The sequence below is a fragment of the Fukomys damarensis genome, unplaced genomic scaffold (assembly GCF_012274545.1).
Source record: "Fukomys damarensis isolate Sample0158 unplaced genomic scaffold, DMR_v1.0_HiC HiC_scaffold_38, whole genome shotgun sequence".
NCBI lineage: Eukaryota > Metazoa > Chordata > Mammalia > Rodentia > Bathyergidae > Fukomys > Fukomys damarensis.
In genome coordinates this window covers 34,743,624-34,766,944 of record NW_022900950.1, presented here as the reverse complement: position 1 = coordinate 34,766,944, position 23,321 = coordinate 34,743,624, and the positions used below count along the sequence as shown (strand labels likewise).

Below are 23,321 nucleotides of genomic sequence, written 5' to 3'. Positions count from 1 at the left end.
TATGAGGTAATACCATAAAAAGCCCCATACCCCTTGGCTATTCTCCCCATGCAGCCTCTAATATGACAGATATCTGAATGGAATTTACTGAATTAAAATGTCTCTGTTCTAGGAGCAGTAATTTAAAGCCATGTGAATTTGTATCTTCTCATGGTCTGGGAGAGTTGACAGTGTCTGTTTTATAAGTTGTTGGTGCCAAATTTGGGAGAAGGTGTTGCACAGTGAGGTGGAGTGAGGCACAGGCATTCAGCAGCTAGCAGTACGAGGACCCAACTCCACACCGGTGCAGCCATGGCACGTGGCACTCGACAATTGAGCAAGCATGGCCTCTATGCTCAAAGAGGGAACAGAAGAGCCCAGAGGCAAGGAGCTTTGGGTAACTGGGAAGCAGCATGTAGGCGAGAAGGAACAGGGAAGGCTGAAGAACAGCAGAGAAAAGCAAGAGTAAGGGAATCAAGATGCTCTTCTGACTTTTTGTCTTGAATTGGCCCTGTTTACTCCCTTCAGAGCCAAAAGGGAAAGTTTATATTGTCAAACTGCTAAGAGAACCTTTGTGTGTCAGCTTTTCATCACTGTGACCAAATATCTGAGAAAAAAAACTTAAAGCAGGAAAGGTTTACTTGGCTCACAGTTTCAGAGGTTTCAGTCCATGTTCAACTGGTTTCTTTGCTATAGGACTGTGATGAGGCAGAACGCCATGGCAGTAGGGCTTGGGGGAAGAAAACTGCTCACCTCATGGTGGCCAGGAAGAGGACAGAGAAGCATGTGCTAATGGGCTTCCTCCTTCTTCTCTTTTTATTCCGTCTGTGCCCCTAGCCTATTGGATGGTGTCGTCCACATTCAGGGCAATTCAGCCCTATCAGTTTGCTTTCCCATATACCAATAATTTCTGGAAACACCACAACAGACACTCCCAGGAGTATGCTTTACTAATTTCCTCAGTGTTTCTTGAGCACTACAGGTTGTACATCCTTAATCTGAAAAGCCAGAACTGGACACATTTTGATTACATAATGCCACAAGTGGAAAATTCCACACCTTGCAACTTTGATGTATAAGATTATTAAAATTGTATAAAATTAACCTAATCTATGTAATTAAGGTATATATAAAAATGAATTCTGTTCACATCTACGAGGTATTTCATTACATGTATGTGTAAATACTTTTCAAAATCCAAAAATCTCAAACACTTCTGGCCCCAAGCATTTTAGATAAGGGACACTCAATGTGCATCAGCTTTCTAACAGTGACTATGTTTTTCTAGGAAGTTAGAATTATACCTCTTCTCCAATAATACTTTATTCTTGTCTCTTAATTTTAACCTTGTGTTTGTGTAGAAAGCAGTTAAAAGGCATGTGTAATTATTTTAGATATATCCTGGCTCCAGAATCTATCCAACCTGTAGAAAAATACATCAATATTTTAGTGTTTTTCCCCCATTAATAAAAGTGCTTCCTTTTAACAGGGAGAATTCAGAGTCTGTACCAAAATGACTCATCTCTGACTTTGAATTCACCCTGTTATAGTTAAGAATAGAAAAGACATAGGATACTAACATTTCCTCCTTTCCCTTTTTTTCTTTCATGCACTGAAGAAACAAGAGAAAAAAAGGAATCTATTTCCGGGATATGAATTTAGTTCTCATGTTGTAATACTTTCTGCCTGAAGCAAATAACCTCCTTTCTCAGCAATAGCATGAAGATAACCTTAAAAGTAAGAATTTCTTAACTTTTATTAACTGTACAGGAATTCTAGTTGTTGTAAGTAAGGAAGCTAAGGCAAAGTACTAAGTTAAAGGTACATTTCTAGAGGAAATAATTTATAATCGCACAAAATACTTTTCAACTAACTTGTAGTGGACAATACACATGTTCACAATAGTGAGCATGTCCTGTAGCCAAACAAAATAAAGCTGACCTTCCTTTCTTATGGGATCTACACAGGCTTAGTTACCAGATTCATTTTAGGCTAGGGTTCTCTACTCATTTCTTAGCCTCTGTGTCTCAGAAAAAAAGACTCTAGTTTCTCTAAAAACATCTCATGTGAATGCCTTTTTTGTACCACTTAGGTTTAAAGCAAAACTAGATTGTGAGCAGGAGCCCTCAACCAGGGGAGGTTTTGTCCACGGACACTTGGCAATGTCTGGAGACATTTCTGGTTGTTGCACTAGGGACAGGGAACGCCGGGTATTGCTACTGGTATCTGGTGGGTAGTGGCCAGGGAGGAATATAAACATCTTACAACATATGGGACAGCCCTTCCAAGAATTATCCAGCCCAAGACGTGACCCATTCCAAGGCTGGCAAATTCATATTAAAAGAAAGGTGACAAATGTCCTTTTTCCTAATAAATTTATGATTTTTATTGATTCAAAAAATATTAAGTATCTATAGAGCACCATAAAGAAGAAAAACAGTCACTGCCTTCCTGAGCCATACAATTACAGAGAGGAAATAAAACACACATATCATTGAACTTTGTGGTGTGCATTTATAAAGGAAATAAATAGAAAACGATAAACAGTCACAGAGAGATGCTTCAGGTGATATATGCAGTCAAGGAAGACTTTCCAAGGTGCTTATTTGCTTTTGACAGTCAATTCAAGTTAGCTTACACAGTGCAGAAATATAGTTCACATAACTTAAATCCACAGGTAGGGTGGGACTTTGGACTGACTTAAATTCTTAGCTCCTGCTGTGATTTCCTTATTTCTAACCACGTTCGTAGGTCAGTTTCCTTTCTTAGATGGTAATAAGGTCATTGTAATGGTTCTGAGCCTTAAAACTTCATACAACAGAGCCTGGGTAAAGGAGAAGGAGGTTGATGGAAAGAAAAGAAAAAGGCAGTGGAAAAAGGGGCATGAGACAATCCTCAAGTCCCACCTTTCTTAGCCATAGTGCTGAGTCACTCTAATTGGGCTGCCTAGGGTCACATGTCTGCCCATCCCTGAATCATGGACAAGAAGAAGAGATAGGACTATTGGCCCAGGTCAAACAATAACCAACTTTGGCACTGGGGTTGGCTCCAACTTGTCTTTAATAACAACAAAATCTAAGTTGTCCTTCGGGAAGGGTAATATGCTTACTACTGGTGAGCATTCAGAAACTTCGTCCATGGAAGGAAAGACTTAAAATTTGTCTTGAAGGATACCAAGGAGCTGGCCAAGCTCAGAGCCTGAGGAAGAGCTCTGTAAATAAGGGAACACATACAAATAGAAACACTTTGAGGTAAGAAGGAGGCCTGTGTACCTTACTTTGTAGTGTTCCAGTGGGAAAGTGTTTTCCTATGAGCTTGGGAGAGCATGAACAATTTCCTATATATTGAGTTTTTTGGCCACATTTATTATAAATGTAATCCCTTTCCCCCCAAGTTCTGGCTGCTAGCAGATGGGATAAAGTTCTCTTAATTTTATATCTACCTTTTAATAAATCTCTGCTTCTAGCACAATTCCTTCATGTATTCCTATTTTTATGTGTTTGTTCTAATAAGGATATAACAGACTTTAAACTTGATATAAGCACAAAATAGATTTTTAGCAGAACCAATTAATTAACTGTTCTAAGGAACAGTTTAAATAATATGAAAACAAAAGACCTTTAAAAAGTAAATACTGAAAGACTCAAGCAGGCAAGATTTCAGATATTTGATCATTCATGATGCACTGGTATTACAGAGAAATCATGTAAAACATGTCTTTAAATGGAACAAGTTTTATGCTACTTGTGTAATCTTCCAGTGCCTGCTACTGTACTAGATACTGAGTGCACCAAAATACTGATTCACACCAGAAGTTGAAGGTCATGTACTACATTCATATTTGTTTATATATATGCTCTTTATTCATCTCTTTTCAAGGAAGCTAGCCAGAGCTTTTTGTATCTGATGTATATTATTGTTTTGAATGCATTTTTGTTTGGGCTTTTTGTTTCCCAATTTTGCATTTTTGCTTTACTGTTCTTTAAGAGCTCTGCTTCCATTGTAAGGAGCTTCTCTTTAAAACAAATAGGAGGGCTGGGGATTTAGCTCAGTTGTTCCACCACCTGCCTTGAAAGCACAAGGACCGGAGTTTGATCCCCATACCAAAAAAAAAAAAAAAAGGAAATGAATCTCAATAACTACAGTGATGGTTGACAGCAGATAGGATAAACTCATTTTAATTGTATGTTTACCTCTAGATCCATAATTATATAAAAAGAATCTGTAGGGATTGTTTTTATCTGATCTAAGTTTCAATCTAAAATTTCTGATACTGACAAAAACACTACGGGAAATTGCGTATAATAAAAATATGTAAAGTAGGGGCTGGGGATTTAGCTCAGTGGCGCTGCTACCTGCCTCACAAGTGCAAGGTCTGGAGATCAATCCCTAGTACCAAAAAAAAAAAAAAGCAACAAAGTTAACAAAAACAACAAGCATTTTAATTAGATAGTATGGTATTTCTTGGCTTCTCCTCACCTGTTCTGTCATAAATGGCTAAGGTAAACTAAAGGTGAATTAAACATGCAATTCTGCTTCCACAACAGTATGAGTTAAGATTGAAGTGCTGGTACTGACTTTTGTTGAACAAATTTACTATGTTTTATTTCAAATGATTGAATGCTTTTTACCATACTAGATGTTTTATTTGTATTGAATACTTCCAAAATCCAAACAAAAATTTGTATTATTTCCATTTGACAGGCTTTCCCAGGATCACACACAGTAATATTATGTAACAATGGTATATATATATTTTATATACACTTTTTTATCGTTACATAATCTGTATGGCATGGCAGAATACAGGAAGGGGTAGTAATTATCTCAATATTACACAACCCAATAATTAAAGACAGGCAGGATTCAAGTCCATGAAGTTCAACTCCAGAAGGGCTAGTGTTCTTACAAGCTGTACTTCATATAAAACATCTTAGCAGGGAGTGGCAGGATTTGAACCTGACCCAAAGCTGCCTGCTCCCTCTTACATAGATAGTAGTTTTCTATGTGGGGAGGCACATTTTATATCTCAAAGGTTCATTCTGTTCAAAATTACTCTTGTTAGGGAATTGATCATATTAAAGTATGCTGTGACGCTGCCATCACAGGCTGCATTTTCCTGGTGCTTCTTGGCTCTTACAATGACTCCATGCTCTTATCTTTACTTTCCCTCCCACCAAGACCACAGCGAGACAGAGAAGTTGAAACCTGTGTCTCCAGGGCTGGACCCATAAAAGCAACCTGGCCAGTGATAGGTTAGAAGTAGCTCACTCCTCATTAATAATCAATAACCTAGCCCCAAAATGATAAAAGGACCTGCCTTTCTTTGTTCTTTTCTTCTCTTCCTCTCTTCTTCTTCCTCTCTCTCTCTGCTCTCTCTCTACCCCACCCCTTGAATAAAATCTCCAGTCGGACCTCTTGGTGTGTGTGTGGCCTGGTTGTTGAGCTTCACTATGATTCCACAGATTTTAATGTTTTCATATGCCAAGGGGGAGTGTTAAGGATCCACAATAAGAACTGCTAGAGCTGAACATTTCTAAATTTAAGAACACAAGGACTCCCAGAAAGCTACGATTATTGTCCCTATTTTAACGTTTAAGTGAAGCAGGAAACTTGTCTATGTAGCCGGCCAGTCATCAAAAGGCTTATACAATTTACATGTAATATAAACTTGGGCCTTTGACCTTGCTCCTGAGTTAAAATTCTTGTCTTGCTGGACAAGGAGGAACTGACATACTCCTCATGAGTCAGATTTTTCTAACTTTGGGACACAACTCTATCCGATTACACATTACTCCATTAACACGCCATGTGCACTTATTTCTGTGGACAAGCCGATCTCAGGCAAACTTTAAAAGATACAAAAAGACATAAAAAGATCTGACACCAGCAGCCATTTCTCTGCTTGTTCCTTTACTGAATATAAGGTAATGGGGCATAGCCTTCCAGAGAAAGAAACAAAAGCTACAGTATTTCAGATCTAACAAGAAATGCAGAAAGTGAACTTGAGGACAGCCTTTCAAATTACATCGCAACTAAAACCCGCTTTCCTTAAGAGGAAAAAAATACCCTCTGACATTTTAGTGTACAAAAGAATATCCTGCTGGCTGATGAATACGCTTAAACCCTTCATCTAAAGCGCAACGCTTTAGTTGTCGGGGTAATCCACAAAACAAAAGAAGCTAATCCAAAACTAACAAAACATGCTCCTCGCCCAGAAAGGGCCCAAAGGGGCCAGACATCCCAGCTGCTCACCAGACAAAGCTTAGTCCCAGCACGCACAGCGATCAGGACTTCACTTCCCGTCCTGCAAAGCGCTCAGTCCCTCCACTCCCAACCCCCACCCCGACCCACAGGACTACGCTTCCCGGCATGCTCTCCTGACGGGCGGGTTGGTCTCCCAGCGCCCGCATGTCTGGAAATCTCTGAAAAGTGAGGTCTTTGTTCCTCCGCGTAGCACCCTTTAGAGTTTAAGGGTCGGACACCACAATCCAGTAGCAGATTATGACTGTTAGGAGTTTTTGAGTTATTTTTCATTGACTACACGATTAGGACATTAAAGGACGGGTGGGGGTGAAGGCGGGTCAGCCCGGCTTGCTTGAGCCAGTAGCACCCGAGCGGCAGTCCTGCAACCATGGCAACCACCACGGCCCCTTGGGAACCAGCCACCCATTGGGTAGAGTCTTTCGAGAAGGCTCGAGAAGAAGGAAGCGGAAGTGGCACGTGGAGGGGGCCGGTGGAGGCGCCGGTGAGTAAATGCCGCAGATTCTGGAAAGTTCTGATCAGTGCAATACATAAGCTTGAGGAATTGGAACCTCCCCTTTTGGGTCGGTAGCTGGGCGCCGGTGTGCAAGTGAGAGGCGGTCGAGTGCGGCTGGTAGCCGGAGCTGCTGAGCGGCCCGCATAGGCCGAGCGCCGCCTAATTCTTGGTCGATCTCATTGCCAGACGCTGCTCTCCGCGGGAACCCGGAGGCCCCCAGACAAGCCGGGAGTCCGCTCATCCTCCGGAGTGACAGAGCCCTGGCGGCCCCCGCGGGCCACAACAGGAAACCTCGGCGGCGGCGGCCGCGCGACTAGGCAGCCGCGGGACTCAGACCTAGATCCGAGGCAGAGGCGCACCGCGAGCCGGCCATGTCGGTGGTGGGGCTGGACGTGGGCTCGCAGAGCTGCTACATCGCGGTGGCGCGGGCAGGAGGCATCGAGACCATTGCCAACGAGTTCAGCGACCGGTGCACCCCGTAAGTGGAACCTGCTGGGCGCTGGCGGGAGGGCGGCCCTGGGACTCAGAGAGCGCGGGGACCCCAGGCTCCGCGGCGAATGGAGCCAGGAGGAGAGCGGCGCGCCCCTCGTGGGATTGGGAAGGGGTAGCAACCATGGTCGGAGAGGAGGCGTCTTGGGGGTCCACAGGGCCTAGAGGAGTCAGTTGCCCAGGTTCGTCACTTTGGGCAGGCTTCCGGCCGGAGCCGGGCTGCGGCAAAACCCGAGACTTGGCTTCCTTTGCTCGCAGGCTCCTTCTGCGGCCGCCCGCGTTCCTGTGCCCCTCTCTTTTTCCCTCCCAGTCTCCAAATCCCGTTTCTCCGAGCTGGCAGAGCCGCCCCCACCTTAGAGTACCCCTCCCTCCGAGCAAATCTGCGCACCGCGGAGCCTGGGGCCCTTTCTTCCGCATTGTGAATCTCTAAATGAACTGGAAGCTTCCAGAGTGGCGCTTGTCTTAGGGAGCCCAGACTTAGAGGTCTGTGAAAGATTAGTTAGTGCACCCCTCTATAACCTGTTCACTTTGTTGCTAATGTTGCCTGAGTGCCCAGAGTCATTTTTAAAAAATGGGAACGACCTTTCTTACTCATTGTGGGAGCCATTCTTAAGGAATTCTAGGAAGCGTTTTTATTTCGTCATTAATTTTGTGCACTTTAAAAGATAAAAATGACATACCATTGTGTTACAGCTTTATGAGAAGGATGGTGTCACTAAATTAAATCCTATAACATCAGGTGTAGGCAAACGGCAACATTTTAGAAAGCAGCTTTTTCGGGTTTGTTTAAATAATGTTTTATTTTGTTTCCCAAATTCGCTAAGCCCAGGATGGTCAGTGTAAATTTAAACATAGAACCTAAAAGTAAAATGACTGGCCTCATACGGGGTGTGTGTGTGTGCATGCACGCACAATGAACCTTTAATGAAAATTCGTGTCAAAGAATTTAATTAAAATTATATTAGTAATTAGAATTTAGAAAGGCGACTGTGTCAGATTTTCATGCCTAGGTACAGTTTATATCTTTGTTCTCTTTGATCCACTAAAAGAAAGAAGCTGTTCAAAGGAAAGCAGGAAAAAAAAATTGTATGTGAATACAGTGACCACTGTATGTATGGTTTTGAAAATACAAACAAAGGGTCCCATTAGAATTGTTTAATATATTTTAAGAAGATGGTTGGCTCAGTTGCATTGACTCTTGATAGTCCTTATTTGTTGCACTTAATTTGGTTGACCCCTTAGGAAATGTGTAGGTCCATTTTGATTTAGGATAATGGTGTTTTGGACTATAGTTTAAAGGTCTGAATATCTCCCTGGCTTTGAGGATGCTGCTTAGCACCTACATGGATAATCAAGGTCCAGGATGTTGCTATTACAGCAAATTTAAATGTCCTCGTGGTATTCCCATTTTACTTATCTCATTTACCTACGTAGGAATAACTAATCCAAAATTAGATTGGATTAGTAATGTGAAATTTGATTACTCCTCAGGTTCTAAATTCTAATCACTACCCCCTCAGATTTTTCTTGATCCTGTCTCTGTTGTTATTGTGCATTCCATTTCCATTGCTGAGAAAGCTTGTCACACAGTTACAAATCATTTTTCATCTCTCAGAGACTTAATGCAACTCAGTATTCAGTCTTTTACAACAACATTGATATTCCAGTCTGCTGTTGACTTGTTCTGCATTATTTTTACTTGGTCTTCTCATGTAGAGTCTTCGCTGTCAGAACCTCTTTTGTTCTCTTTAAACTCCAAAGGCATAACTTACATTCATTTGCTTGGGTTTATAATAAAACTGTTGAAACCTAAAGAGACAGCTGGTATGTCAGGACGAAAATAGGTATGGCAGTGACATTTAGATTTGTTCAGAGTTGGTGACAGGAAGAGTTACACCATAGTTTTTGTTGCTTGTGTGTAGGTGAAGTTTAGTAATACTCAAAATATTTATGAGATGTAATAGTCATTTTCTAATACTTGAGGATTTGACAAATCACACTTCTTGAAGTATTGGAAAGTCTCCCCTGAGCCATGAGCAGACTTTGCTGGAGTGGAAGGACTGCCCCTAGATTAGATTCTCAGTGCGTGCGGCATTTGAGTGGGAACTCACCTCCTCCACCTGAAAAAAAAAAGCTATAGATTGACAAATTGTGCTACAAGTGTGCCCCACTGCAACATTAGAGAAATTAAAATTTATATTAGAATTTTCCTCTTGTCCATATTTATGCTTCTTAACGTCTTTGAAACAGTGTGATTTGTTTCTTCTAGATCAGTCATATCATTTGGATCAAAAAACAGAACAATTGGAGTTGCAGCCAAAAATCAGGTATGTTCTTTAAGAGAATTTTGATCATTTTTTTAAGGAAGAGCATTTAAAAGGAAAATTTTAGAGACCTACAAGAGTGGGAAGCAGTTAAGCTCCTCAAGTTTTGAGCTTTAAAAATGCAATTCAAATAGTGTTTATGAAGCCTCAGATGATTATTTTTCCTCCTTTGTTCCCTTTTTCTTGTTCTATTGAGTAGGTTGTACTTGATCTTCCCAGTCTGCCAATTTTAATTTTCAGTAACTCTTTTATCTTTTTTCTGATTTTTTTACGGTTAGGAACAAGACACATGAAAATTTTCATGTGCATTTTCCCGTGATAGTTTATAAAAGTCAAAAGGTTTCTTTTATTGAAGGGGACTTCTAAGAAGTCCTGTGTTTCATAGCATTTTTCGGGTTATTGAGTAATTGTTGGGACAAGACAACTTTTTGTCCAGACCTATGCTTAATATAGTAATTGCTGAAAGTGACTGTTGAGCATTTTAAGTGCTTCTAGTTTGCATTGAAATAGGAAGCATAAAATACACATGAGATTTTAAAGACTTAAAAAAAGAATCTCCTTATATATAAAATCTCATCTGTTACTAGTTTTTAATATATCTAGTGAAAATTTTCATTTATGGGTCACATTATAATTCTATTTAGCAGCACTGGTCTAAACCCTTTGGGGTTAAGAAAAATGGGGGAGGGGGATGGAATACTTTTTAGAAAATGGAGTTGCCAGGCCTGGTAGTACACACCTGTAATCCCAACATGCGTGAGGCTGAGGCAGGAGGATTGACATGAGTTCAAGGCCATCCTGCACAACAAAGTGAGACCCTGTCTGAAAAACAAAAAAAGAAGGAAAGAAAATGGAGTTGGGGATTTAACTCGGTGGCACTTGCCTAGCAAATGTAAGGTCCTGGGTTTGCTCCTTTGCACTAAGAACAAAAAAGTGGAAAAAAAAAACCTATATACACAGCCTATCACTAAAAAAAAACAAAAAACAAAAACAAAACAAAACAAAAAAAGAAAACCCTGATCTTTAAATGTATTTTAATATGGCTGCTTAGGTGGGAAGACATACCACAAAAGTTTGGAGGGGGGCTAAAAAGAATAAAATTAGTTTTGGACACTCAAAATCGGCCACAACCTGGTCAAAAGGAAAAGGGAGAGGGATTTTGGTGGACAATCACCATATATGTGCCTAGTTAGGACATTGATAGCCCAGATCTAAACTTCTTTTGAATCTTTGTGGTTATGTGAAGAGAATTCAATTGAAGTTCAGCTGGCCTACAGACTTCTACTCAGTTTTAGAATCATGAGGAATTTTAGGATATAAACAACCTCAAACTCCATATCGTTAAATTAATGTTTCTGACAATCTGTATGCTTTTCTTTAAAAGAAGTAAAACAGAGTAGTACACTTAGTATTTTACAGTCAATAACTGCAAGTCTTTGATCTTAATCTTTTTAAGTATTATTTTAAATGAGGTTCCACTGCCATCTTTCAGTTAAATACATACTCTGAAGTGGGCTTTCTAATTTAGTGTTTATCTAAAAATGTTTGACCCAAATAGTAGATATAAAAAACACACTAAAACACACTTTTCATAACTACTTGGTCTGTTTTTTTCCAGTTTTCTTGAATTTCAGACCAAGTATTTCTACTTAACATGTACCTGAGAGAGAGTGAACCATCCACTTTCAATAAATAGTAACTGAATAAGAGTTTAAGTATGCTCTTGTTTAAAAAATACATATGTGTACCAGTTATGTAATACAGGTTGAGGTCAATTATTTTATTTTTTTAAATTGTGGTTCCCCAAATCCACAGTATACACATACTATTGAAAACATTAAAGCATTTAGAAGCTTTTAAAATTCTTTTCCCATCTTTTACTTTTTTGTGTAATTAGCATACCATGCTTTTGGTAGGAAGAGTAGCAATCCATGTATTTCCTGGTGAAAAATGTTTATCCTGGATCCTTAGCAGTTTAAAAAGAGAAGTGTTATTTTCTATAGAGTTTGCATATCTTCATTAAGTATAGTGCTTTACAGGTTTAATTGGGAAGGAATAAAATAAAATGATACAGTGATTGAACATTCAGAGTTTTAGGAATAGTTTCACTGTTTTGAATTTATCTTGCAGATTTTGAAATCTGGGCTGGCACTAATGTCTCTCCTATTTTCCTTCTGACATTTTGTACAGGGGAAAGTACAAATAACATCTGTTCATTGAAGGGCAATTTAGAGCTCCATGGGAAAGTTACTTGTGTCTTTAGGGTTGGTTTTATTTATACTAATGATCATCTGTGAAACTGCCTCTGCAGGAACTATATAGTGGTGAAATTTCTTAAAACTTTAAAATCTCTAACTTCTTTTATAGCAAATCACTCATGCAAACAATACGGTGTCTAACTTTAAGAGATTTCATGGCCGAGCATTCAGTGATCCCTTCATTCAAAAGGAGAAGGAAAACTTAAGTTATGATTTAGTTCCAATGAAAAACGGTGGAGTTGGAATAAAGGTAATAAAATTGAGCAACCATAGATTCTGTAATAAAAGATTGTTTACTTTGTCTGTAGGAAAAAAAACTTAACTTCTTAAATATTTAACTCAGTTATCTTAATTGGAAGAGATTGAGTCTTTTTATCTAGCTCCATTAAGTACAATAAATTCATGTTAAACTGTCTCTGAGAGTTATTCAAATGGTGATACGTGCTTCTGTATCCTGTTTCTTCTAAAGTTTGGCAGTTAAAGAAATTTAAATTCATTTGATGGTGTTTACAAAATATATAAATCATTTTCATGGATGAAACAAATATGTGTTCCAAGACAGCCCAGTTGGAGTTGTTTGAAGAGTAATAACGTAATATAGCCAGAAACCTTTTTTTTTTAAAGCTATATTTCTGTTATATGATCAACACAGAGTATTTAATTCCAGTGATTCATCATTTCCTACCTCCTGACTAGGACTTTAAATAGAGGAAAGCCTGTCTTTACTTTTCCCTCCATTTTGTTATCTCTAGTGAAAACTTTTTGCTCTTTTTTCCTTTCCTTCCTTATTCCTCTCTTCGTTTTGAAACAGAGAATTTGTGGAAGAGAATGTGCTAATACTTGGAAGTTAATATTAGCATTTAGTTTAAAGTACTGTGGCATTTAAAACATTCTTTTCCATCAATATAGGTAATGTACATGGATGAAGAACATCTATTTAGTGTGGAGCAGATAACAGCCATGTTGTTGACCAAGTTGAAGGAAACTGCTGAAAACAACCTCAAGAAACCAGTAACAGATTGTGTTATTTCAGTAAGTATTTAGCAGCGCAGTGGATTTTTATTTTAATTTCCCCTCTTTAAATTACTCTTAAATATCAACTGTATGAAAGCTGTTTTAATACTATAGAACAGAATTCTACTAAATTATTAAAAATACTGTTCTAGAGGATTCCAGGGTATATTGGAATGGTATTTTTATTTTATTTTATTTTATTTTATTTATTTTTGGTACTGCGGATCGAACTCGGGACTTGCACTTGAGAGGCAGGTGGTAGCACCACTGAGCTAAATCCCCAGCCTGGAGTGGTATTTTTTGCAGGAAGTTACAGTGGTTCTTGACTAGAGGTGTTAAAATTATGGGGCTTTTTGAAAGTACAGATTGACTGGTTCATCTGTTGTCTTGATACTGTTCATTGATATAATACACAGCTTGTATACTTAACATGACAGCTTTTCACAGGTGAAAGAATTGTACCCAGTTAAGAACTAGTGCTTTAGCTAAGAGCTGTGAAATGTAGCCTATGGCAGTGTCAAAACCTAGTCTCTGGAAATCTGGTAATTGTCAGAGTACTTGAAGTGGACAAAAGTCATTTTATTTTGATGTCAAGAGATAGTTGTAAATTCTGTTTTCCCAGATGACTAGAGTCACTTCCTGATCTGCTGTGGTTCTGCTCATCACTGGGATTTTCTGTAATGGACTCAACTTCAGCATGATCTCTTCATTACTCTGTGTAAAGCTGTGTGACCTGCCCTGACCAGTCCAAAGCCTTTATGGTGGTGTATCCTAGGATATGAAAGACTACAGGGAGCAAGGACTAAAATTCCTCTTTTATCCCTTACAAGACAGAAAGTGGTTGACAGAAAGACTATGTGTTGTTTGCAGTCATAATATTAATCTCTGGTAAAGTTAAGATTTTGGTATTTTCCACCTTCTTCCTCCCTTCTGGTTTTTTTTTTTTCTTTTTAATTTTTTTTTCTTTTTCAAACAACCTTTTAAAGAACATATTACAGAAAACTGATGAAAAGAATGCTGTGATTTGAAAGGTGATCAGAGACCTACTTTGGATCTTTCTCAGTCTCTTTGTGAAGCATCTATAAATACTTTTAAAAAAATTTATACATCTACCAAGTTTTCTTTTAGGGTACTTCTAGTTAAGGGATTCTAGGAAAATATTGTTATATACATTTATACTAACAAATGCCTAGAAGGCAGCCAGATATTACTTACAACTAGAAACGTAAGTCAGCACCATCAGAAATTAAGGCTTTGTGAGGGGGCTGGGGATTTAGCTCAGTGATTTGGTGGCCTGCCTTGCAAGCGCAAGGACCCAAGTTCAATTCCTGGTACCAAAAAAAAAAAAAAAAGAAAGAAATTCAGGCTTTGATCTGTTTTCACCCTTCTGCTTCTTAGGAAAATCATGCTTTGCTAAAAAGCATTTTTATATTCTTCACTGGTCTGCTGAATTAAGTACCCCATTATCTATTAATGGCTTGAACTTAGTGAATAACAAAAGTGAAGGACAGTGGCATATGCTAGAATTAGTTCTTTCTTACTTTCCAATACTCCTTACTTAAGGCTTAATATATTATATTAAATGTTGGCTTAGCATTATAATTTCCAAATGTTAGAAGCTTAAGGCTAATTTGGAAGCAGCATCTCATCCACTTGAATTTTTTCATTAGATTTAAGTGACTTCACATTGTCTTGTGAGTACTCTTAATTTTTATTTAAGGTTAAAATTTGGTCAGAATAGTTACTTTGAGATTTAATTTTGAGGTCTTTTCAAAAGTAGTTAACAGTTTCTGGAAGCTAAGGAACTTGCTAGAAATTTAAGTCTAAGGCTCTACTGTTTCTGTTCTGGGACCTGGCTAGGCACCTACTTAGTTTGACTATTGTGAACTTTCTACAAGGGGTTGTGAGGAGTTTGTAAGTATTTTTGTATAGTACAAGAGTTAAAATTCTTACTCTTTTTTGTTTACAGGTTCCCTCCTTTTTCACGGATGCTGAGAGGAGATCTGTGTTAGATGCTGCCCAGATTGTTGGCCTAAACTGCTTAAGGCTTATGAATGATATGACAGCTGGTAAGAAAAAAATGTTTATAGAAGTGAAAAAAATGTTTATAGAAGTGAATCAACCATGTAACTTTTATGTAGAGGTAGAATCATGTAGCTTTTTAAAAAGCCATATGTTAGTTTTGAAAGCAAAATTTCCTTCTCTTCAGGTGCTCTGTCAAATTTACCGTATTAATGTACCATCATTAGAAAATTCTTTTACAATGTATATTTTTAAGCCTTTGATTTTTTTGTTTTGTTTGGTACCAGGGATTGAACTCAGGACCTTGGACTTGCGAGGCAGGTGGCAAAACCACTGAGCCAAATCCCCAGCCCTTTAAGCCTTTGAATTAGGGAGCTGGATTTAACTTTTTATTTTCTTAAATTGCTTTTATAGTTAAGAAACTACAAAATCTTAACAATTATCAGTATCACAGTACCTTGGGGGCTACAAGCAGTGATTTATTTTTCCTCATATGTTTTCTAAACTGTAGTCATGAATTGATCATCCCAGAAGTTGAGTTGATCAATCCAGAAATACCAGTTTAAGCCTGTACTACTTGCCCAGCATGGTGTTAAGCACTGTGGTAACAGTAACCAATGCAGTTCCTTTAATGCTTATATCAATCAGCTTGTTGTGTTTATAGATGAACAAAGATATTTCTTAGTATTTTAAAAAAACTGTAAGATATACATGTTTCATATGTGACTATTTACACCTTTAAAATTGACAGACCCTTTAAGGTTCATTTTTTTTTTTAAATTGAGCTGGGCAGGAGGATTGCCATGAGTTCAAGGCTAGCTTGGACTATATAGCAAGACCTTATTTCAAAAAACAAAGAAACAAAACAAAAAAAAATTGGAGGAATTGTAGTTGTGTTAAATTCTTAATTTTTTTGATAAGCATTCTCCTTAAAAGTTGTGGTTAAAAGTAAGTATTGTGTAATGTGTCTAATACTGTTTGTGACGTGGTTGGTTTTATTTCTGGTTATATACTATCTTTATATTTTGTCTACTGTATCTCCAGTTGATAAGAGCATTGTTGTAAAGTTAGAGAGAGAATAGTAACTGATTCCAGGAAAGTCAGTATAAAATCAATTATTTTGCCTTTAATTGTTTCACATGTCAGTTTTCCTGCCTGTGAATTATATGTAACAGTGAAATTTCTAAGAAAATATGAACTAAGTAATTGAAATATACTTATTTTTTGTAGTTGCTTTGAATTATGGAATTTATAAGCAGGATCTCCCAAGCCCAGAGGAGAAACCTCGTATCGTTGTCTTTGTTGATATGGGACACTCAGCTTTTCAAGTGTCTGCCTGCGCTTTTAACAAGGGCAAACTGAAGGTAAGTGTAAAACATTAGAATTGTGTGGCCAAAGCAAGAAGTGTTTCATTTGTTTCAACTTTAAGCTAATGAACTTTTTGAGTGCTTACTTATCTTGGTAGTCTTGGTAGTTAAGAGCCTTAAGTAAAAGAAATTATTGCTTAGGTTGATCGACATAAAAATGATAAATTGTCTTAACATACTCTTAAGATCTGTGGCTTAGGAAGGAAGAAACTTCTTAAGGTAATCAATAAAAGTAAAAAATGTCTTAGAGATGTAGCATTCCATCAGTGTTTTGTAGATGTATTTTTTCTGAATTGAATTTCATGTTATAATTTAAATAGGAGTCTTGAGCTTATTTGTGTTTGCTTGAATATTTATAATTCTAGTTAGACTAAGATAGAAAATATCCATATAATTTTTGTTGTTTTAATTACGTTAGGTACTGGGAACAGCTTTTGATCCTTTCTTAGGAGGAAAAAACTTTGATGAAAAATTAGTGGAACATTTTTGCACAGAGTTTAAAACTAAGTACAAGTTGGATGCAAAATCCAAAATTCGAGCACTCCTTCGTCTGTATCAGGAATGTGAAAAATTGAAAAAGCTAATGAGCTCTAACAGCATGGACTTACCACTGAATATTGAATGCTTTATGAATGACAAAGATGTTTCAGGAAAGATGAGCAGGTATGTCTTAAATTTTGCAGATCAAATAAATAGAACTTCTTGGTGAGACTGTGTCAGTTGTAGCTAAATATTAGGAGTCATGACTTACATTTCAGGATTGTATGCTACATGGCTTATGGCTGGAGAGATCATTAAAACTTGGGCACTTCTGCAGAGTTTTAAAAAATGTCTTTGCTAATGCTTCTGTAGTAAAGCCTTTTTTTTATATTTTTCACTTTTTAATTTTTCTGGTCTAATTCACAGAAATACTTTGAAATTAATGATAATAAATAATTTAAAGTAATGAGAATCAGATCCCTTAAAACATATTGGAAGTAAAATGTCAGTATTAAGAATGTAAATAACTTTTCCTCCTGATACCTGTGGTTTTGATCCCCCCCTTTTGGGGGAGTACTAGGGATCAAACTTGGGTCCTTGTGCTTATGAGGCAGGCACCAGAACCACTGAGCTAAATCCTCGGTTCCCCCATCCCCTTTTTGTACCTGTTTTAAAGTTAGCTCATATGGCTTCAGTCAGTCTAGGGTATCTGAGAGGAAAAGATGAAATACAGTACATTGATAAGACTGACTGTTTAAAAACTGATAAGATGATATTGGCCATAAGATAAAATTTTTAATGACTTATAAAGTGTTGTTTCACTTGATAAGGTCACAGTTTGAAGAGCTCTGTGCTGATCTCTTACAAAAAATAGAAGTACCCCTTTATTCACTGATGGAACAAACTCAGCTCAAAGTAGAAGATGTGAGTGCTATTGAGATAGTTGGAGGCACTACGCGAATTCCAGCAGTGAAAGAAAAAATTTCCAAATTCTTTGGAAAAGATGTTAGCACAACACTCAATGCAGATGAAGCAGTAGCCAGAGGATGTGCACTACAGGTAATTTCTCAGTCCTACTTTCTCTTGTTGTGCATTCCTTAAACAGTTTTCACTTTATCCTCATGGTGGTTAGTATAAGAAATAACTCCATGCCTAATTAGATAGCAGAAAGAAATTACTTTTTAATAAACCCATTAGATGAGGGTGGGTTTTCATATATAAAAGATCTAGTAAATATAAGATTAAAAAAACTACCAAATTGGTGTTTCTCACACTGGGTGTTAGAAACAAGCATAATTCTGAGGTGATCACAAAAAACATAGCTGTAAAACTAATTAGCACTAATTGACAGTTTTTGTAAAGCATGTAGAAACAAATTAGGATGATGATCTGATTTAATGAATTAATTTCAGGGAAAGTATGCAAGGTTAGGAATAGTAGTTCACAACTCTCTGACCCGTGCCCAATTGATTTTTAACCTGCTTATGCAATAAGGGAGCCTAGAAACTAATAGATAGGTGAAGCAAAAGCAGTAAATCTAGAAGTTACTAGTTTAAATATATATATATTAGTTTATATTAAGGATTTTATAGTCAAATAATGTCTAGTTTTAAACTTAGAGATTAACATGGTTGACCAGTGATCTTAATAGTTCTTACATATTAAAAAAAGGTTTTGTAAACAGCAGTCTTAAGACTTAAAACTACTGGGCCTGTTGGCGCATGCCTGTAATCTCAGCACTCGGGAGGCTGAGGCAGGAGGATCTCTGTGAGTTCGAGACCAGCCTGCACTACATAGTGAGTTCTAGGTCAGTCTCGACTACATAGTGAGACCCTGTCTCAAAAAACAAAACAAAACAAAAAAAAGACTTCATACTTATAAAAGGAACACTATTAGAACTGCCTATTAATGACATCCATTGTGCTGTCATGTTAGCATATTTTGTGGGGGTTTTGTTCTTTTTCCCATGTATGGAATATGCCTGCTTAACTGATTGGCCAAATTTTTATTATGTTCCTTTGGTTGTGGCATTCCAAAATTGGAACAGTAGGCATAAATGGGTCAAGATATGTTCTGTACATGTATCAATTCCATACAACAAAGGAAAACATGTATTGCAAACATGTACTAACTTAAAAAAAATAAGTGGAAACTAATCATATGCTCCTCGTTTCTTTTTTCAAGTGTGCAATCCTTTCTCCAGCATTTAAAGTTAGAGAATTTTCTGTCACAGACTCAGTTCCTTTTCCAATATCTCTGGTATGGAACCATGATTCAGAAGATCCTGAAGGGTATGTAGCAAAAAATAACTTTTCAGATATTATCTCTAATATAAAAAAGAAAAATAATAAGCACTTAAAAGTGAAATGCTTATCAACCTGGGATTTTCAGCAGCCAGTCCTATTAAAATATTTGTCTGATTTTGGTATTGGAAATGATAAAATGAAATTCATAAAGATTTTAGAATATCTCTTGTATTTGTGTGGCACAGTAAGCTTAAATTCTTGATCTATTGAATGTTGTTTCCTTTCTTCTGTAGGGTTCATGAAGTGTTTAGTCGAAACCATGCTGCTCCTTTCTCCAAAGTTCTCACCTTCTTGAGAAGAGGACCTTTTGAGCTAGAAGCTTTCTATTCTGATCCTCAAGGAGTTCCATACCCAGAAGCAAAAATAGGTAATCTTTCTTCCAGATGCAGTGATTTTTGTAGAATGTTACACCCTGTGTAAAACCTGGCTCAGACTGTTAACAAAACAATTCAAATGTACTTTTGTACTGTTAACTTTTCCTAAAGGTTTATCTTTTTAGGCACATTTTGGGAAACATGACAATGTCTATAAACTTTTACTCATTGTGACTCTGTTTCTTTTCCCAGATTGAGGATAAAAATTGCCAGTATTTCCAGGTCTTCTCAGGACTTTGCCCCACTTCTTTGTGTAAAGAGATCTTTTGAAGGAAAGGAGTCCAACCAGACTAGTTGTGTTTTAAGACTAAAATGTTGTGATCCATCATTTTTGTTTTGATTTTTAAACACTTTCAGAAAATTTATTTGTAGGAAAATAGTCTTAGAAATTATTTAGTGTAGACTGTAAGATTTTCATAAGGTGTATTCTGTTCATTAATTTCCCATTGTGCAGAAGATAAAAATCCAAGCTTTTCAGCGTGGCACTTAATTTTTCATGTTTCAACAAAACTGAAAACTTTGTGCATAAAAAGCCATCTTACATTGCATTCTCTTGATAGTTTTCATGGATTCTTTAGATGCTATTTCTCTAAATGAATCATTTGGCAATTTCCTGAATTAGTGATTTAACAGTCAAAGTCTAGTCCCATGTCTTTCACTGACCTGGTAATTGAATCAGTCACTTTCTTTCTGTGTGTCTGTGTAGATAGTACCTTAAATACAAGGCTGTTAAGTCTCACACAGAGCTTTACTATATTTCATACTTTAAAATATTTTAATTATTCAATGAGAAGAATAATACTGCCTAAAAGACTCCATGTGATTGATCATCTGCCTTAGACTTGCTAACAGATTTTCATGTCTAGTTTATACTCATCCATCTGGAGGAATAGGATAGGAGGCAGAGACTACTTTTCATCATTTTGTTACACTCAGTATCTGCCTAGAAAGTGTTAGTTAATAAGCGTACCCTTAACTTTGAAGGTTTTTATGACATACTAAAACTGTTGTTGAGGATTACAAATATACTGTGTACTTACAAGTATATTTTAAGAGGTTATATTTATAGTATATAACTCAGATTTGTTGGGAATAGGTACTAGATTTTTTTAAAAAAGGCTTTGAAGCTTTAATTCTTAACTTTTAAAAAATTATCTGTCTTTACAGAGATTTAGAGTCAGTTCTTACATTGTCAATTTTTTTTGTTGTTGTTGTTCTAGGTCGCTTCGTTGTTCAGAATGTTTCTGCACAGAAAGATGGAGAAAAATCAAAAGTCAAAGTCAAAGTTCGAGTCAATACCCATGGCATTTTCACCGTCTCTACAGCCTCTATGGTAGAGAAAATTCCAACTGAAGAGAATGAAGCGTCTTCTCTTGACGGAGACATGGAATGCCCAAATCAGAGACCATCAGAAAACCCAGACACTGATGTAAGTCTGGAGAGATTTTTGCCTGTCAATATAAAGTTGACTTCATTCTAAGGTAGAGGAGAGAAGAGTAGGGAAGGGTTAAAATGTTTTTCTTATTGAATAATTTTTATCAGAATTATGTGTAGACAGTTTTTGCCAATTAATGCACTATACAGAATTGTATATTCATGAATAAATTCTGTATAATTTGTAACAACTCATATGTGATGATTTAGGGCAGGGGCAATTTTTTTAATCCTGCATATTAAGTCAGATGTTGACTGATGGTTAAGAAAAAAAAAAGACTGATGAACTATTGAAACTGTTTTTTTTTATATATATAATTACGTGGTAAAGTCAGCTTCAATGTTCCAGAACTTATTGTATTAGCATTGTTTTCTGTTTTGTGGGAAGAAGGAAGAAAATTATCTGTGCAGTATCTAGAAATAATTACTGCTCATCATCTTAAGTTGTTTTTTCGTTAGCATGAGTTCTGCATAGTTAAGAATTTTAGGAAGCTCATTATACTACATGTATTATAGTTTCTTTCTGGTGAATGGTGAGAAATAACTCGAATGAAGAGGCAGACATTATAGTGTTTGAGATAATATATGAGACAGGTGTCCAGTGCTCACTGTTAACCATTCCTAGAACACAGAAGGAACATTACTTTCTGACCCTTGGTTTTTATCCTTGTCTAGAAACTCTTCACAGTAATGAGTTAAATGACTGATGCCATATACTTTCTTAATCCCTAGTATCTTTTAGATATCAGTAATGCCTTCTCAGTACTTCATTGTATGCCTTAGATTCTTGAAGCTTTGTAAGAAAAATAGGAGAGGCTTCAGAGTGGACAGAGGATAATTAGAATATTTCAGGCTTCTTTAAATGATGGAAAAAGATTATAGCAAACAGTGATTTGAGGATTGAAGGCTACTAAAAAGAAGACCAGAAAACTCATAGGGTTAATTTTCCTTCCTTTTACCATATTTCTAGTCAGCATTGGTAACATGTAGCATTTATTTATTTTGAGATCCTTTGAGGTAATGATGGCTGATGCACAAAATGAAAGTGGAACAGAGTCTCAAGGCATCTGTAAGCTGAAAATAAAAGCCCTGGAATAACTAATAATTGCCTGTTTTACAGAACTGGAGATAATGTTGAGATGCATAGTAGCTGCTAATGAAAGTAGGCTTTGGAAGCTTTTTTTCTGAGAAACAAGCTTGTAGTAGTAACCTATTTCCTGTCCTTTTGAGAATTAGTTACCTGCTCGCAAGTTTTAAGTGACAGCTTCTTAAAGGGGAGTTCTTGATTGTCACAACATCAATCAAATGCCTACCTGTGTTACATGTTAACTAATGTCATTCACAGAATTTCTTACAGGTTTAAAATTTCTAAGATACTTCCAATTACTTTGTGTTCATTTTGCTTTTTATTCAGTACCTTTTCTGCCCTCCTATTAAGATTTCAGAAATTGAGTGTACTATCATTGGTGCCCTAAAAGTTTTTAAATTTATACAAGTACACCTGCTTTCTACATCCTTTGTGCCTGGGCTTTCATTTCAGAAAAATATCCAGCAAGACAACAGTGAAGCTGGAACACAGCCCCAGGTACAAACTGATGGTCAACAAACCTCACAGTCTCCCCCTTCACCTGAACTTACCTCAGAAGAAAACAAAAACCCAGATGCTGACAAAGTGAGTGACTCTTCTAGTTCATTCCAGTAGACACTTGCAACATGTAATCATTAATGATATTAAATCTGCAGTTTCAAGAGCAAGCTCCAAATGATTTATACTATATAAAATTTTCTGTTAATTTTCTGTTACTCAATTTGAATCAGTTACAATACTTGAGATCAGCCAAGGAAACTGAATATCTTGCTTTAGACCTGAAAGCTTCTCTTGATTAACTGCTACTCCAAATAACAAGAGACTAGTGAAAAATATTTGTTGTTTTCTGAAGGGCAAAGGTATTTGCTAATGCCAGAGGCAGAAATAAATACATCCCAGTGTTCTGTTACTAATTTTCACTTTGATTAATCAGATGGTAAATACATGGGCTATAGGAATCTAGTAAATTTTTTTCTCCAAGTCATCTGTCAAATTTAAGTAAATTAATTATGATGATCTAGTAATAGCCAGTTTGCATTTCAGAGTAATTATTCCTTTGCCCTGCTTCCACGGTAGTAGGTATTGGAAGCTCAGTTCATGATGTTGTATCCTTTGAAAAATGACAGTCTTAATCAAACATTTAAAGTTCATGGTCAGATGGTATCAAGTTCCCACTGTTATTCCAGATCACCCTGTACTTTGCAGAAGTTTTATGTCTGTACAAGTTACATGTAAATTATTTACGGCATTGCTAGTTTGGTTTTTCTCTCACATTCTGAAGATAGCGTTCTTTACCCTCAGGCAAATTACAGAATCATTGGGTGGGGTCAAAATGGATTTTAAACTAGCTAAGAGTTCCCAGGTTTTTTTGTTTTTGTTTTTGCGGGGGTTTTTTTTTTTTTTTTTTTTTTTTTTTTTTTTTTTTT

The 23,321-nt window shown here is 36.9% G+C and overlaps 1 protein-coding gene across 2 annotated transcripts in view; it reads left to right on the top strand.

The window, feature by feature from the left end:
• Window positions 1-6,645: 6,645 nt before the first annotated feature.
• Hsph1 (heat shock protein family H (Hsp110) member 1) overlaps window positions 6,646-23,321 on the top strand; it is a 25,182-nt gene continuing 8,506 nt past the window's right edge. The window contains exons 1-13 of one of the 2 annotated variants that reach the window (XM_010623881.2): window positions 6,646-6,727; window positions 6,926-7,217; window positions 9,498-9,555; window positions 11,920-12,060; window positions 12,720-12,842; window positions 14,794-14,893; window positions 16,077-16,210; window positions 16,632-16,876; window positions 17,524-17,752; window positions 18,878-18,984; window positions 19,233-19,366; window positions 20,594-20,802; window positions 22,348-22,479. In XM_010623881.2, coding sequence (XP_010622183.1) covers window positions 7,111-7,217; window positions 9,498-9,555; window positions 11,920-12,060; window positions 12,720-12,842; window positions 14,794-14,893; window positions 16,077-16,210; window positions 16,632-16,876; window positions 17,524-17,752; window positions 18,878-18,984; window positions 19,233-19,366; window positions 20,594-20,802; window positions 22,348-22,479 — 1,719 coding nt within the window. In that variant the 5' untranslated portion in view covers window positions 6,646-6,727; window positions 6,926-7,110. The other variant, XM_010623882.3, reaches the window with a different exon arrangement.